The 17,739-nt window shown below is 51.0% G+C and overlaps 1 protein-coding gene and 1 long non-coding RNA gene across 3 annotated transcripts in view; one reads left to right on the top strand and one right to left on the bottom strand.

Annotated features, from left to right (window-relative positions):
• ATL1 (atlastin GTPase 1) overlaps window positions 1-7,167 on the bottom strand; it is a 52,082-nt gene extending 44,915 nt beyond the window's left edge. For both annotated transcript variants that reach the window (XM_039538638.1, XM_039538639.1), the window contains exon 1: window positions 6,845-7,167. In XM_039538638.1, coding sequence (XP_039394572.1) covers window positions 6,845-6,908 — 64 coding nt within the window. In that variant the 5' untranslated portion in view covers window positions 6,909-7,167. The remainder of the gene's footprint in view (window positions 1-6,844) is intronic.
• A 150-nt stretch (window positions 7,168-7,317) lies between these two features.
• LOC120405157 lies at window positions 7,318-12,303 on the top strand. Its single transcript, XR_005598408.1, has 3 exons — window positions 7,318-7,450; window positions 11,066-11,196; window positions 12,133-12,303. It is a non-coding gene; the product is annotated as an uncharacterized LOC120405157 (long non-coding RNA).
• The last annotated feature ends 5,436 nt before the right edge of the window (window positions 12,304-17,739 follow it).

Here is a 17,739-nt window from a genome sequence, read left to right as displayed (position 1 = left end):
CCCACTGCACACCCCGGGCACACACCCACTGCACACCCCGGGCCCACACACGCTGCAACATCCACTGCACATCCCGGGCACACACCCACTGCACACCCCGGGCCCACACACGGTGCAACACTCACTGCACACCCCGGGCGCACACCCGCTGCAACACCCACTGCACACCCCGGGCGCACACCCACTGCAACAAACACAGCACACCCCGGGCACACACACGGTGCAACATCCACTGCACACCCCGGGCACACACCAACTGCAACACCCACTGCACGCCCCGGGCACACACCCACTGCAACACCAACTGCACACCCGGGGCGCACACACCCTGCACACCCCGGGCACACACCCACTGCAACACCAACTGCACACCCGGGGCGCACACACCCTGCACACCCGGGCACACACGCTGCAACATCCACTGCACACACCCGCTGCAACACCCACTGCACACCCCGGGCACACCCCCTGCAACACCCACTGCACACCCCGGTCGCACACCCTCTGCAACACCCACTGCACACCCCGGGCACACACCCGCTGCAACACCCACTGCACACCCCGGGCGCACACCCGCTGCAACACCCACTGCACACCCCGGGCACACACACGCTGCAACACCCACTGCACACCCCGGGCACACACGCTGCAACACCCACTGCACACCCCGGGCTCCCACCCGCTGCAACACCCACTGCAACACCCCGGGCACACACACGCTGCACACCCCGGGCACACACACGCTGCAACATCCACTGCACACCCCGGGCACACACCCGCTGCAACACCCACTGCACACCCCGGGCGCACACGCTGCAACATCCACTGCACACCCCGGGCACACACACGCTGCACACCCCGGGCACACACACGCTGCAACATCCACTGCACACCCCGGGCACACACCCGCTGCAACACCCACTGCACACCCCGGGCACACACACGCTGCAACACCCACTGCACACCCCGGGCACACACCCGCTGCAACACCCACTGCACACCCCGGGCGCACACCCACTGCAACACCCACTGCACACCCCGGGCACACACCCACTGCAACACCCACTGCACACCCCGGGCACACACACGGTGCAACACTCACTGCACACCCCGGGCGCACACCCTGCCCCACCCACTGAACACCCCCGGCGCACACCGCTGCAACACCCACTGCACACCCCGGGCACACACCCACTGCAACACCCACTGCACACACACCCTGCACACCCCGGGCACACACCCGCTGCAACACCCACTGCACACCCCGGGCACACACCCACTGCACACCCCGGGCACACACCCACTGCAACACCCACTGCACACCCCGGGCACACACCCACTGCAACACCCACTGCACACACACCCTGCACACCCCGGGCACACACCCGCTGCAACATCCACTGCACATCCCGGGCACACACCCATTGCACACCCCGGGCACACACACCCTGCACACCCCGGGCACACACCCCGGGCACACACACGCTGCAACATCCACTGCACATCCCGGGCACACACCCGCTGCAACACCCACTGCACACCCCGGGCACACACACGCTGCAACATCCACTGCACACCCCGGGCGCACACCCGCTGCAACACCCACTGCACACCCCGGGCACACACACGCTGCAACACCCACTGCACACCCCGGGCACACACACGCTGCAACACCCACTGCACACCCCGGGCACACACCCGCTGCAACACCCAGGCACACACCCGCTGCAACACCCACTGCACACCCCGGGCACACACACGCTGCACACCCCGGGCACACACATGGTGCAACACTCACTGCACACCCCGGGCACACACACGCTGCAACACCCACTGCACACCCCGGGCACACACCCGCTGCAACACCCACTGCACACCCCAGGCACACACACGGAGCAACACCCACTGCACACCCCGGGCACACACCCACTGCAACACCCACTGCACACCCCGGGCACACACACGCTGCAACACCCACTGCACACCCCGGGCACACACCCACTGCAACACCCACTGCACACCCCGGGCACACACCCGCTGCAACACCCACTGCACACCCCGGGCACACACACGCTGCAACAGCCACTGCACACCCCGGGCACACACACGCTGCAACACCCAGTGCACACCCCGGGCACACACCCGCTGCAACACCCACTGCACACCCCGGGCACACACCCGCTGCAACACCCACTGCACACCCCGGGCACACACCCGCTGCAACATCCACTGCACACCCCGGGCACACACACGCTGCAACATCCACTGCACACCCCGGGCACACACACGCTGCAACATCCACTGCACATCCCGGGCACACACACGCTGCAACACCCACTGCACACCCCGGGCACACACACCCTGCACACCCCAGGCACACACACCCTGCACACCCCGGGCGCACACACGCTGCTACACCCACTGCGCACCCAGGGCGCACACACGCTGCTACACCTACTGCACACCCCGGGCACATACCCCCTGCAACACCCACTGCACACCCCGGGCGCACACACGATGCAACATCCAGTGCACATCCCGGGCACACACACCCTGCACACCCCGGGCACACACACCCTGCACACTCCAGGCGCACACACGCTGCTACACCCACTGCGCACCCAGGGCGCACACACGCTGCTACACCTACTGCACACCCCGGGCACACACCCACTGCACACCCCGGGCACACACCCACTGCACACCCACTGCACACCCCGGGCACACACCCACTGCACACCCACTGCACACCCCGGGCACACACCCACTGCACACCCCGGGCACACACCCACTGCACATCCACTGCACACCCCGGGCACACACAACCTGCACACTCACTGCACACCCCGGGCACACACACGCTGCAACATCCACTGCACATCCCGGGCACACACACCCTGCACATCCACTGCACACCCCGGGCACACACAACCTGCACACTCACTGCACATCCCGGGCACACACACCCGGTACACACCGCTGCGACACCCACTGCACACCTAACTGCACACCCCGGGCACACACCCCCGTCTCACCCACTGCACACCCCGGCCACACACACCTGCACACCCACTGCACACCCCGGGCACACACACCCTGCACACCCCGGGCAAACAGCCGCTGCAACACCCACTGCACCATAACTGCACACCCTGGGCACACACCCACTGCAACACCCACTGCACACCCCGGGCACACACACGCTGCTACAGTCACTGCACCCTAACTGCACACCCCGGGCACACACACGCTGCTACAGTCACTGCACACCCCAGGCACACACCCGCTGCAACACCCACTGCACACCCCGGGCACACACACCCTGCAACACCCACTGCACACCCCAGGCACACACACGCTGCTACATCCACTGCACGCCCCGGGCACACACCCACTGCAACACACCCTGCACACCCCGGGCACACACACGCTGCTACAGTCACTGCACCCTAACTGCACACCCCGGGCACACACTCACTGCAACACACCCTGCACACCCTGGGCACACACACCCTGCACACCCCAGGCACACACACGCTGCAACACACCCTGCACACCCCGGGCACACACACGCTGCTACAGTCACTGCACCCTAACTGCACACCCCGGGCACACACTCACTGCAACACACTCTGCACACCCCGGGCACACACACCCTGCACACCCCGGGCACACACCCACTGCTACAGTTACTGCACCCTAACTGCACACCCCGGGCACACACCCACTGCAACACACCCTGCACACCCTGGGCACACACCCACTGCTACATCCACTGCACCCTATCTGCACACCCCAAGCACACACACCCTGCACACCCCGGGCACACACACGCTGCTACATCCACTGCACACCCCGGGCAACACCCACTGCACACCCTGGGCACACACACGCTGCTACAGTCACTGCACCCTAACTGCACACCCCGGGCACACACCCACTGCAACACACCCTGCACACCCTGGGCACACACCCACTGCTACATCCACTGCACCCTATCTGCACACCCCGAGCACACACACCCTGCACACCCACTGCATACCCCGTGCACACACACGCTGCTACATCCACTGAACCCTAACTGCACACCCCGGGCACACACCCACTGCAACACACCCTGCACACCCCGGGCACACACACCCTGCACACCCACTGCACACCCCGGGTGCACACACACTGTACACCCACTGCACACCCCGGGCACACACCCACTGCACTCCCCGGGCACACACCCACTGCAACACCCACTGCACACCCCGGGCACACACACCCTGCACACCCTGGGCACACACACGCTGCTACATCCACTACACCCTATCTGCACACCCCAGGCACACACCCAGTGCAACACCCACTGCACACCCCGGGCACACACCCACTGCACATCCTGGGCACACACCCACTGCAACACCCCCTGCACATCCACTGCAGACCCCGGGCACACACCCACTGCAACATCCACTGCACACCCACTGCAACACACCTTCTGCGCACACACACTGCAACACCCGCGACACACCCAGGGTTGTGAGTTCAATCCTTGAGGGGGCCATTTAGGGAACTGGGGTAAAATCTGTCTGGGGATTGGTCCTGCTTTGAGCAGAGGGTTGGACTAGATGACCTCCTGTGGTCCCTTCCAACCTTGATATTCTATTATTCTAATCCCCACACCCCAATACATACACACGGCACACTCAGTGGACAAACACAGTCACACAACACAGAGCCACAGGTCCCAACACACACATCCCATACTCAGTGACACACAGCATGCACAAACACACACACAGAGTGTACCCTCACTGGTACACCAGTACACACACACAACTCTCAAGGGCACACTCACCGACGCATACATGGAGCCACAAGCCCCAACACATACAACACAGAGCCAGACATCCAGCACACTCATGCACACCCCACACAGAGACACACATCCCAACACACACACACAACCACTCACCCCAACACACACAGCAGAGATACACACTTCAACACAAACTCACACACATACAGTACATAGAGACACACATCACACACACACAAGAGATACGCATGCAGAACCACTCACCACAACACACACACACACACACACACACACACACACAGTGCACTCATCGGCTTGTGCACATACACACACAAATATATACCACAACATAGAGTGCACATAACTGCACACCACAACACACAAATGGTGTGCACAGCTACACACCTCACCACAGTGCACAGAGCCCGGCATATTCAGCACATATCCCAATACACACACCGCACTCAGAGCCCAGCTCAAAGATATACAACCCAACACACACACAGCACAGCTCCACACCCTCTAACACATGTAGTCTCAGCACATAAAGCCAGAGACAACCAGGCGGAGACCCCCCCCGCCAAAAAAAAACAGATAGAAACACACACAACACAAATCCAGACCCATGTGTGCAGAGAGAAGTGCCAACACACTGTCATATACATTGATATCAGACCCTTTTCAGTCCCTGCAATCAAAACATTTAAATGGGGCAGCTAATTCCCCATCCTCCAGCTTCCCCAGTCCTGCCATCAGTGAGCTAGCCGAGTGCCCTCACTAGGGAAATGCAACCTAGATGGAGCTACTATAAGGTGGGTGCAAAACTGGTTGGAAAACCGTTCCCAGAGAGTAGTTATCAGTGGTTCACAGTCATGCTGGAAGGGCATAACAAGTGGGATCCCGCAGAGATCGGTTCTGGGTCCGGTTCTGTTCAATATCTTCATCAATGATTTAGATAATGGCACAGAGAATACACTTCTAAAGTTTGCGGACGATACCAAGCTGGGAGGGGTTGCAAGTGCTTTGGAAGATAGGATTAAAATTCAAAGTGATCTGGACAAACTAGAGAAATGGTCTGAAGTAAACAGGATGAATTCAATAAGGACAAATGCAAAGTGCTCCACTTAGGAAGGAACAGTCAGTTGCACACATACAAAATGGGAAATGACTGCCTAGAAAGGAGCACTGCAGAAAGGGATCCAGGGGTCATAGTGGACCACAAGCTAAATATGAGTCAACAGTGTAATACTGCTGCAAAAAAAGAGAACATCATTCTGGGATGTATTAGAAGGAGTGTTGTAAGCAAGACACAAGTAGAAATCCTTCTGCTCTACTCCACTCTGATTAGGCCTCAACTGGAGTATTGTGTCCAGTTCTGGGTGCCACATTTCAGGAAAGATGTGGACTAATTGAAGAGAGTCCAGGGAAGAGCAACAAAAATGATTGAAGGTCTAGAAAACATGATGGGGGAAGATTGAAAAAATTGGCTTTGTTTAGTCTGGAAAAGAGGAGACTGAGAGGGGACATGATAACTTTTCAAGTATGTAAAAGATTGTTACAAGGAGGAGGAAGAAAAATTGTTTTTCTTAACCTCTGAGGATAGGACAAGAAGCAATGGGCTTAAATTGCAGCCAGGGAGGTTTAGGCTGGACATTAGGAAAAACTTCCTAACTGTCAGAGTGGTTAAGCACTGGAATAAATTGCCTAGAGAGGTTGTGGAATCTCCATCATTGGAGATTTTTAAGAGCATGTTGGACAAACACCTGTCAGGGATGGTCTAGATTATTAGTCCTGCCATGAGTGCAGAGGACTGGACTAGATGACCCCTCGAGGTCCCTTCCAGTTCTATGATTCTATGATCCCCAACATACACAGAGAGAAGATACATCAACACAACAACCACAAAGCTCCAGTTGATCAGGGCCCCAGCTACCTCAGAAACCACTGCCCCCTTGAGAACTACATGGTGAGGGACCACTTTTGCCAGCTCACAGGAGCCTAGGGGAAAGGGTGCTTCTGGGCGCGGAGCTCACTCACCCCTGGAATTTGATCCCACCAGAAAGACATCTGTCTGAACCTCAGGGAGACATGTAAGATGCATCTCTCCTGCCAGGTTTTCCGGTAACAGCAGGCGCGTGATTCCTCTAATAGTTAGGACCCGATTCACCACCCTGTTACACCAGTTTTATGCTGGGCCGACTCAGATGAAGATAGTGCAGTCACCCTGATGTAAAACGTATGTAACCAAGTGGTGAATTGGGCCCTTAATCTTCTGGGCACTATCTGCTTTCCAAGGATTATTCCAGGAAATTGAGTGGCTGTGATGAGAGGTCGTGGTTCATGTTGGGTTCTAAAGTGCTCTTACATATGTTGTGCTTATGAGTGTATGCGTAGAGACTTGTACATATACTTGTCACAATGGCATTACATTCTGGAATGTACACAGAGGAATATTCTCTGCCATGCACAGAACACTGGTGGAAATGTACACTGAGGCCCAAAATACTAGAACCCAACGCGCGGCCAATCGACAAGTTCATTTGCATTGCACGGGTGACATACGTGGGCACTCAGGATGGCAGGGCTACAGCACTAGTGACTTGCTTCATGAGTATAGGTTTGCCATCTGCCCAGAAAAAAGGGGTAATGTCCTTTCTTGGTTTTGTTCTGTGCCTGCAGTGCCGTCTTGCCAGATACGAGCTCCCTACCCACCCTACCTTTTTTAAAACAAAATAATCCTGAAGCTACAGCCTCCTTCGGCTTCCGCCCCTTGGAAGTAGCAGTGCCCATCACACTGGGGAGGATCTCCCTGCGAACATCCCCCAAGCCACTTCATTGTTCTTCAGAATCCTCCTTATAACTGTCCTTTGCCCTGATGCCTACAAAGAAAACTCAACAGTGGTTAGGCTGCTGGCTTGCTGAGACTAGTGCCGATCATGCTGCCCAATGTGGTCGCACTGCTTCCTTGTATGGCCCCGCGTGTCTGTTCCAATCTCTTGTCTTATACTTGGATTGTCAGCTCTTTGGGGCAGGGACTTTTTGGTCTGTATTTGTACAGCACCTAGCACAATGGTGGCCTGCTCCATGACTAGGGCTCCTGGATGCCATGGCAGCGCAAACCATCGATAATAATAACGCCACTCTGGAGCACAAAGGGACAATGTAGCTGGACGCCAGGGAAACGAGAGGCTGAGAATGGGTGGAACCTGGAGGCAGGAGACGGGAATTCAGCTGCAGGCTGGTATCTTGCAAAATGTTTTGTGCCAGAGAGAGTGACTGTGTTCTGTGATACAACCTGTGACACTGAAGGGAAATTTACAACAGTTGTGCGGTGCCATCTGTCACGCTGTATGTGGGTTGAGCTAGTGCGTCCAGCTTCGGTTCGAGGAAGAGAAAAAAATCAAAAGTAAATTGGTGTTCTGCTCAGGCAGCCTGTGTGTGCCAAACCAGTGTTTTGTTGTGCTCCCATTCACATGCTGGTACTTCATTAGTGTTCACCCAGTGTTCTCCCTTCGGTATTTATGGCATTCCCGTGAAACGTACATTCGTTTAGCTCTCCGAAGCATTGGCTCACATGTCAGGCAGCCAAATCCTTCTGCACCCTAGGAGGCCACGCGTGGCTATCTCAAAGGAGCAGGACAGGGTGATCGTGTATAACATACTTTGAGACTCTTTCAAAGTTTCCCTTTAGATTTTTACAGTTAGTGCCTGAAGTTGCATCTCCCTCTTGCTCCTCTGAAGTGGCCGAGAAACAGACGGCATTCTGGGATGCGTTTTGCGCTGGCGACTGTTGGAGGACTGCAGACACTGAAACAGAAAATGAAAGGAAATAACATTTGAAAATTGGAGAGAAAAAGGAGGAAGGGAAAGGAGATCCATTAACTGGGAAGTCTGATTAGATCAAATTGTGTGCAGGCCTTGCTTTCCCTCATTCCCCTTGTGATCTGCCCACTAGGCCAGGCTCATGCTGCTGCCTTTCAGAAGCTTTTCTAATTATTTTTCTTCCCACTCTGACCCTGGTTCAGGGAGAGAGGCAGGGAGTGAGGCAACGGGGTGGGGGTGAAGATCCGGCCAATCACACGGTGGAGGGGTTATTGAGAAACAGCAACGCTGAGCTGAGGAACGAATGCAGTGCTGAGAGAAGCCACCAAATGTGGGAGCCAAAAGAATATGATGGGGGCACAAGAGACAGCAGGGTCCAGGGGGGTTGAGAGACAACCGAGATTTACATTAAATAAATAACGTGTCGTTCACTGACTTTGCTGGGGCAGTTTCATAATTTTGCCTTGATTTGACCGACTCACTTGCTAATCAGTGATCTACAAAAACACCCTTTTGTTTATTCTTTTTTGCATTATGGCAGCAGCTAGCACCCCTAGACACGGACCAGGACCCCACTGTGCAAGTCGCGGTACAGGCACAGAACAAAAAGACTGTACTCAACCAGGTGGCTTTACAGCTTCATGCAGCTTTGCACGTATTAACCAAGTGCACTCTGCAGTACTTCCACAAGATGTCCGAAAGACCCAAGTGTGGAAAATTTTCTGTTTGGTCTGAAAATACACTAATTCCCAGCAACAGCATTGTACTCAGTATGTTCTGCTGCTGGTGAAAATGTTGCTAGCATTAAAGTTTTCTTGACATTAAACATTGAGAGAAAACTATGCAAGCCCCAGTTCTTACAGTGGTCATATATTCATCCCCATTTTAACAACAAAAAATGATTGAATTAATTCCTTCCTTCCTCTCAATAGATATTATCACTTCTGCTTTGTCAACTTTTACTCTTTCATCACTTCTGCTTTGCTGCGTGAGACATTACAAAAGTGACTTTTTTGTATCTGGCAATAGATCTTGATGACTCTAGTTCAAAGAGCTTTTTGTGACAGCTTTCCCTGTGTAGTTCTGCTCTTATGTGATTGATATGGTAGTATAGGTGATGGATTCCTTGTCAGGAGTGGCTTCATTTCTGCAGTCTTACTCCCAGTGTTAAAGGGTCAGGTTTATGGGAAACATTGAAAAACACTCCAGGCAGACACCACTTTTGTATGTTTTTTGCATTCCTTGATCCCTGAGGCCTTCATAAGATTTCTCAGCCCCTGTTTTTTCTTACTAAAAATGTTTGCATGAAAAGCAGATCTTTGTTGCTTAGGTTCTTATCTACTCGTGCTGATTGTTTCTCACATGAAGTCGCACTCTGGTTGTGACATCATAACCCTCTCCACAGAAACTATGTATGACATCACAGACAGGATTAGGATTTAAAGTAACTTCACAGGAGTATGGGCCACCAAACCCTGCTGTAATAAAGCCACTGGAGAGAGGCCGTCTCACAGGCTGATTTTCCCCCACCACAGCAGAGATCACAGGTGCTTCTCCTGGCCTAATCCTTCCTACCAGGACAGAGACCCGAGGTCGAAAAGGGAAAGTCTGTTGTACCTCGAGCTGAGACCTGAAGGGAAGTCCATTCTTATGGCTTGATCCTTATGGTTTTAATTCCTTTTCTCTGTCCCATGACACTGCTCCCATCTGGTTCTGAGACACACACACACACATGTTAAAACATATCCCCTTCCTACAGTTTGATTATATTGTAAGTCAGTAACAACGGTCAACTATGCACCAAAGCCTTTTGTTCCCCAGGCTTGTTTGTTTCTAGGATTTTTCCTGTAGATCTCTCTCTGCTCATGGGAGAGGCTCCAACCCTCCTTTGTATCCTGGCAGAAACTAACTGAATGCACCGGCTGGCATGACTCTGCAGTAATTCCACAGCATGTTCCAGCAGGGCTCAAGCACCTGATAACAGGAAGCAAAGACGTATCCCTGTGCAGGGTACTAGAGTCTGCCAGTGTATTTCAGACTCCTAATGCTAGTTTTAACCAAACGAGCAAATTTCCCTGATCAGTTTCCCTGAGCTCAGTTATTCTCCCTGAAATTGCCTGTTGTATTCCTCTTCACCTAATGCCCTGCCTTACGCAGAGGTCCGACCTGTGGGAGATATTGTAATCTAGATGGTTTACTTGCATTTGAATGCAAATGCTGCACTCAGTGCCCTGAGACAGGTTTGCATAAACGATATGACACAAACATAAATTATGTTCACTGGTGTCTCAATTTTCCTTTAGAAAAAGGCAAAGCTTTACACCAGACCTTTCACTGGAAAGTTCACTTGCCCGAGAATGGGACACAAAGTGCCTGATTGTGATCTCACTCACGTTGTTTTACCCTGGTATAACTCCCCTGCCTTCAACCCTACAGAATACCTCTTGGGTTGCCAATCCTCCAGGACTGTCCTGGACTCTCCAGGAAGATTGCCATGTGATGAAACCTCCAGGAATGCGTCCAACCAACACTGGCAACCCGAAATACCTCTCTTCCTCTGCATCTGAGTAAGCTGTTGAATCAGGAGTACCTAGGCCCGTACAGCCTGTTGCCCACAGCTGCTGTATGTGATATGTCCGGTATGGACATGCAGACCATCTGCTTGCCTCAGTAATCAATGCCCGCTGCTGACCTTCCCCACTGGCTTCTGACAATGCCTCCAACTCCATTGCCCCTTGCCAGCTAGCTGGGTAGTTTAGCTCTTTCACCACACCAAAAACTCCACCTATCACTGGAGTAAACAAAAGTCACAAACTATCACCCAGGCTTTTCTCTGGGTCACCAGCCCGCCCCTGGGGGTCTGTCAATCTTCACCCCTCTCCAGGGCATGGATCCGGGGGTCATCAGTCAGAAAAGAGCTCACACCTTCCCTCTTCTCCAAGCTCCAACTCTGGGCTCTAGACAATGAAGCAGGTGCTAGGCCTGGCTGCCAGTTCTCCTTGCTTTTCCTCCCTCCCCGGAGGCTGCTTCCTCTCCTCTGCCACCGTCCCGTAACTCTGCTCTCTCTGGCTTTCTAGTGAAAGCAAAACCCCTTCTTTGAGGTCCCTTTCCCAGGCATAAGGATGCTTTTTAGGTCTCTTCTCAGCACCTTCTGTGTTGGGCAGTATGTGGCCGCAACATTGCTGCAGCTGCCACAGCTCTAAGGGTTCCAGCGGCCAAGGATCATCAGGATGTAGACATGACCTGGCCTCACTCCCTTTTCCCTGGGTATGCCCCCGGGCGGCATAAGAACCTCTATGGTGGCTCTACACTCGAGGATTCCCCTAGACAATGGGGTTCCTCAGTTGTCTAGTTAAACCAGCTTTAATGCTGTCAGTGGCACAAAGCAGGCTTAACAGGTAGAGAATCTGGCCCACTGTGTGTTGAATGGGATTGAAAGGCTGGGTGCTTAGTGCAGAGAGCCTGACAATATCCGCTTTGTCGTTCTCACATTTCCCTTGCAGCATTCAGGTCCACAGCTCATATTAACTGCCAGGAGCCCTCCAGGAATCAGCACGAAAACCGGTGGGGGAGGGGGAAGGAAAAACCCACCTAAAAACAAACCAAAAATATCTTTGGAAAAAGCCACACTGTGGAGCGTGGGGAAGATGCTGTGGCCCTTCTTGACAGCTAACTCTGCCCTCATCGATATTGAAATTGGATGCAGAGTCCACAACATGAACAATGTTGTAGGAATCAATAAATGGGAAAGCTGCAGGCTTTGCTGTCGATTCATGAATCCTTAAGCTCTGCATTTGCCAGGCTTCTAATATATTTATTATCCAAATACGCTACGGGAATAAAGTGAGTGGGAGAGTCGGTCAAAACATTCCAAACCGAAGTGTTCCTAGCATTCTGACTAAGGCTAGAGGCAGACCATTTTCTTTGCTTCTGATTGTAAAATAAAAGTGCATTCAAACCCTACACTGCTTTTTAAAACACCCTTCAACTGTATTTCTCAGACAGAAATTTGAATAAATGTTCTTGTAACTACAGCTACTAAATAAATCTGGGTATCTGTTATAAAAATAACCTTCAGTGTTCTTTCACAGGAGATTGCCATGCAAAGAGCTCATGTTATCTAATCCTAAATTATACCCTATGTAAAACTACATAATATCCCATTGAATGTTGGGAGGCATCCGGATGAAAGGTGCAACATAAAATATAATTCCCTTCTGGTCAAAGAAGCGGTATCATTCAATGTGTGGAACACAGTAATGGGAATCAGGGAATTCATGGGTCCTAATATTCCTAGCTCTCATATTCCACACTCAAATACTTTGGGCAAGTCACTTACATTTTGTATATCAGTTTCCCTAGCTGTAAAATGGGGATAATTATACAGACCTACCTGACTCAGATTGTTGTTATTGATTTATTGCACTAGTGCCTATGGACCCATTGTTGTGCTAGGCATTGTACAGCCGGGTAGCACAAAGGCAGTCCCTGCACAAGCTAGCTCACACGCTTGGATTCTGGCAATATGGAATGTTGGGATGAACATACAGATGTGGTGGGGAGAAGAATGATGTGGGGAGGGCAAGGTAACAGTCAAGACAGTTTTCATAGATTCCAAGGCCAGAAAGGACCATTTCAATCATCTAATCTAACCTGCTGTATAACACAGGCCAGAGAACAGCCCCAAAACAATTCTTAGACCAGATCTTTTAGAAAAACACCTAATCTTGATTTTAAAATTATCAGTGATGGAGACTCCACCAGGACCCTTGGTAAATTGTTCCAATGGTTAATTACTCACTGCTAAAAATGTACGCCTTATTGCCAGTCTACATGTGTCTAGCTTTGATTTCCAGCCATTGGATCATGTTATACTTTTCCAGGGGTGAAAGTAACTTACAGGACTTACCGGTACTGCCGGAGTCCGGAGGGGGCGTGGCCTCATCCGGAAGAGGCGTGGTCTCTCAAGATTTAAAGGCCCTGGGGAACCAGCTGTGGCTGGGAGACCCAGAGCCTTTAAATCAACCAGGGGCTCCCAGCTGCAGAGGTGGCTGGGAGCCCCCCCCGGGGCTCAGAGGCAAATTAAAGGGCCCGGGGCTCTGGCCGCCAGGGGGAACCCCGAGCTTTGCGGGGCTGGGGCAGGGATTTAAAGGGCCCAGAGCTCCTGCCGCTGAGGGAAGCCCGGAGCCCTTTAAATCCCGGCCCCAGCCCAGCCACCGGAGCCGCGGCCGGGATTTAAAGGGCTCTGGGCTACCCACAGCCGCGGGTTGCTCTGAGCCCTTTAAATCTCAGCCGCGGGCAGCCCAGAGCCCTTTCAGTCCCCGCCGTGGAAGTCGATGCAGTCCAGCACGGCGTACTGGCTCTTGCCGGTACGCCGTACCGGATTGTACTGGCTTACTTTCACCTCTGTACCTTTCTCTGCTAGATTGAAGAACCCATTATTAAATATCTGTTCCTCATGTAGACACTTATAGGCTGTGATCAAGCCACTCCTTAATCTTCTCTTTGTTAAGATTGAGCTCTTTGAGTCTATCAGTATAAGGGATGTTTTCTAATCCTTTAATCATTCTCATGCCTTCTCTCTGAACCCTCTCCAATTTATCTTGAATTGCGGGAACCTGCATTTGCCTAAGTTTGTAGTCACAGTGGTGCCAATAGTCACAGGTAGCCACCGGGCTACCCAAGAGGTTAATCCAAAGTCAACAGGACTCTTTCTGATGATCTCAGTGGGTTTGAAGTCAGGCCTCACTGTAGTGATTTGTATTCATCACAGGGTTAAAAGAGGTGATGATAGGACTTTGTGAATTTTGACAGGGAGTTTTTGAGAGGATTAATTTGAAAGTGTAAATGTAAAGCTCTATATGAGGCTAAGGTAATAGGTAATAATAGGAGATATACCAATCTCCTAGAACTGGAAGGGACCCCGAAAGGTCATCGAGTCCAGCCCCCTGCCTTCACTAGCAGGACCAATTTTTGCCCCAGATCCCTAAGTGGCCTCTGTGACAGTATACTCCATAAGGCTTTATGGGGTGGGGGTGCTCATAAATGTATGTATGATATAACTGGAATAGGGTTTTGCTGCATATGTCATGTAACATATCTATGTAAAGGTTATGTTCATCCTAGTTGTATGTAGGCACCGTTTGTGTGCTCAAAGTTATGAACATTGGCTGTATAATTGCTTGATTTCTAAGTAGCCTTAGTTAAAACATTTGGTCACTCCTTGGGAGACGAATGTGCTCAATCAGGAAGCATTTAATAGACAAAAGAGCTTGGAAGACTCCAATCCACATAAGAAGTCTACCTGAGGACATTCAAGGTAGCATGTGGGTAATGGCTGCTCCCTGCAAGTCCTGAGTCATGCATGGGCAGGTGACTTGCCCATGTGATTCCAAATCTCCATTTTGTGACTGGATTCTACACAGGGTGAGGAGGGGGGTCTCCACCCACAAGAGAGAGTCTATTTAAATCCCTGGGAGACCCCTCCATGGTGTCTTCAGCTGGCTAAAGAAGGAGCCTCTCCACCCCCCCACCCAGGATACTTAAAGGAAACTGGAACAAAGGACAGTAACTACAGGGTGTGTGTGTGATTGCTGGACCCAGGCTAAAAGGAGATTAGCCTGTAAAAGGGAGCATTCTGGAACTGGTGAGGATCCTATCTGTATCTAGTTTGATTAGACATAGATTTGTGCATTTTATTTTATTTTGCTTGGTAAATTACTTTGTTCTGTCTGTTACTTCCTGAAACCACTTAAATCCTACTTTCTGTATTTAATAAAAGCACTTTTTACTTATTAGTTAACTCAGAGTGTGTATTAATACCTGGGGGAGAGAACAGCTGTGCATCTCTCTCTATCAGTGTTATAGAGGGCGAACAATTTATGAGTTTACCCTGTATAAGCTCTATACAGGGTAAAATGGATTTATTTGGGTTTAGACCCCATTGGGAGTTGGGCATCTGGGTGCTAAAGACAAGCACACTTCTGTGAGCTGTTTTCAGGTAAATCTGCAACTTTGGGGCAGGTAAATTCAGACTTTGGGTCTTTCTTGAAGTAGACAAGAGTGTCTGGCTCAGCAAGACAGGGTGCTGAGCTGGCAGGGAAAACAAGGATAGAAATAGTCTTGGCACATCGGTTGGCAGCTCCCAAGGGGGTTTTTGTGATCCAACCTGTCACAGCCTCCTCAAGGATTGAACTCACAACCCTGGGTTTAGCAGGCCAATGCTCAAACCACTGAGCTATCCCTTGCCCCATTAATGTAGTGTCTATTACTGGAAATTGAAATGTTCTGTTTCTCACGCCATCATTTAACTATCTTCTGTGAGCACTAAATTCAGAAAACTGAGACTGGTGTTTGTGACTCTCACCAAGGAGTGTAAGCAGAAGGGTGGTAAAAGGGCTACCATAACTAGGAGTGTAGGCAGCTGCTTTACTGGGACATATTTAATTGTTTAAAATTATTTCAGGAAATGTAGTTCCTGAAAGGGTAAATTGTTTTTTTCTTTCTCTTTTTGGTGGATGTGCAGGAAGAGGCATGTATTTATGTTGGAAAGAATATGCAGGATGCAAAAAGGTTTACAGAGCAAAGAGGAAATTAAAAGTGAATCCCTTCTAGTTAGTGCACATGATCTGTGTTGCATTGGAAGCAAAACACTTTTTTCATTTAAAGTGAGCCTCTAAATAGAAAACAATTAGGGTTGGGTAAGACAATAATGCCTTAGACTGCAGCTAGGACACCTATGAGTTTAACCCAAAACAGTCAGTCAGTCCCATGATCCTCGCTCTCCTTAGGATGGCTGGTGCAAGCTGTATTCCAAGGGCTTAAGGGTGGGGTTTTCAAAAGCACCCAAGGAGATAGGAACATAAATCCTGTTTTCAGTCTGAAAATCAGGCCCAAAATGTTTTGTTTAGCTAGTATAATATGATGGATATGTATGAGGGGTATGACTGTACATAAAGCGCACGCTTCTTAATTCAGTCAATGCACTAGACACGTGCAGGGTTGATACATCAGGATTCATTTTATCTTATTCCACCTAATTTTTTTAAAAGATATTTATTCCACCAAATGGAAGGAAAATTACATGCTGTTTTTGTCTGGATGCTTTTACTGTGTTGTGCACATTATTGCCAACCCTAATCTCTCTCTCGCCCACGACCTGGGTTTTTTATATTGTGCTCTTGAAAGACTCTAAGCTATAAAGCCACGCACAGGTTTCGATCAGAAGTTCAGTTGCCATGTTGAAACTGATTTTTCTTCAACTAGTGATATACAGATCTAGAAGACACACCTTCAACCATTGACTTTACCCTGAAAGCAGCTTGAAAACAGCTTTTCACTGGCTCAAGGGTTGATAAATCCTGACAAACTGTGTACCCATTTCTAATGTGACCATCATTGTATCTGGATGTCCCACAACATTTAGAGATACCTCATCATCCCCTCTGATGGGGAGAACTCCCCTATGCTCTCTTAAAATGTTCAGACCCCAATGTTCTGCTTCCAAGGGAGCTTTGCCAGAGTAATTTATGACATGGTTAATTGGGAAACACTTGTGTAAATATGTCCAGGGTCATGCTCTGAGCATGGAAAGATTAAAACTTAACCTGATCTCTAGTGCTAGCAAGTTCGACCGCTGAAGGACCTCTGCAATGAATGCATTGGCCTGTACATCTATAAGTTGAAACCTGAGCGCTGAAAGCCAAAGCATTCCCCATGAGCATAGATGATGTACTAGGTTGCTAAGAGATAGTTCATCTCCGAGACAGCTGTGCCAGTGCCTATTTAGGGCCTTACAGATAAAGACCAGGACCTTGAACTGGGTCCAGAACTGAGCTGGCAGCCAATGTAGAATGTGAAGTACTGGAGCGTATGGTCTTGTTGGTTTGTATCAGTTAAGAAGTAGGCTACTGCATGCTGTACCAGCTATAGCTTCCAGGTGGCCCTCAGGGTCAATCCAAGGTACAGCGAGTTAAAGTGATCTAGCCTGGAGGTAACAAGACCATGGATCACCAGGGTTAGACCTGTATCTGGAAAGATGGACACAGATGACTATCTAGCCACAAGTTGCTATCTGGGCACCCGAGTGATGAGTTCAATATAGTATTTTG

This window comes from Mauremys reevesii, linkage group 4, assembly GCF_016161935.1.
Source record: "Mauremys reevesii isolate NIE-2019 linkage group 4, ASM1616193v1, whole genome shotgun sequence".
Classification (NCBI taxonomy): domain Eukaryota; kingdom Metazoa; phylum Chordata; order Testudines; family Geoemydidae; genus Mauremys; species Mauremys reevesii.
Note: the sequence above shows the minus strand (reverse complement) of the source record. Positions and strands in the feature narration are given on the sequence as shown.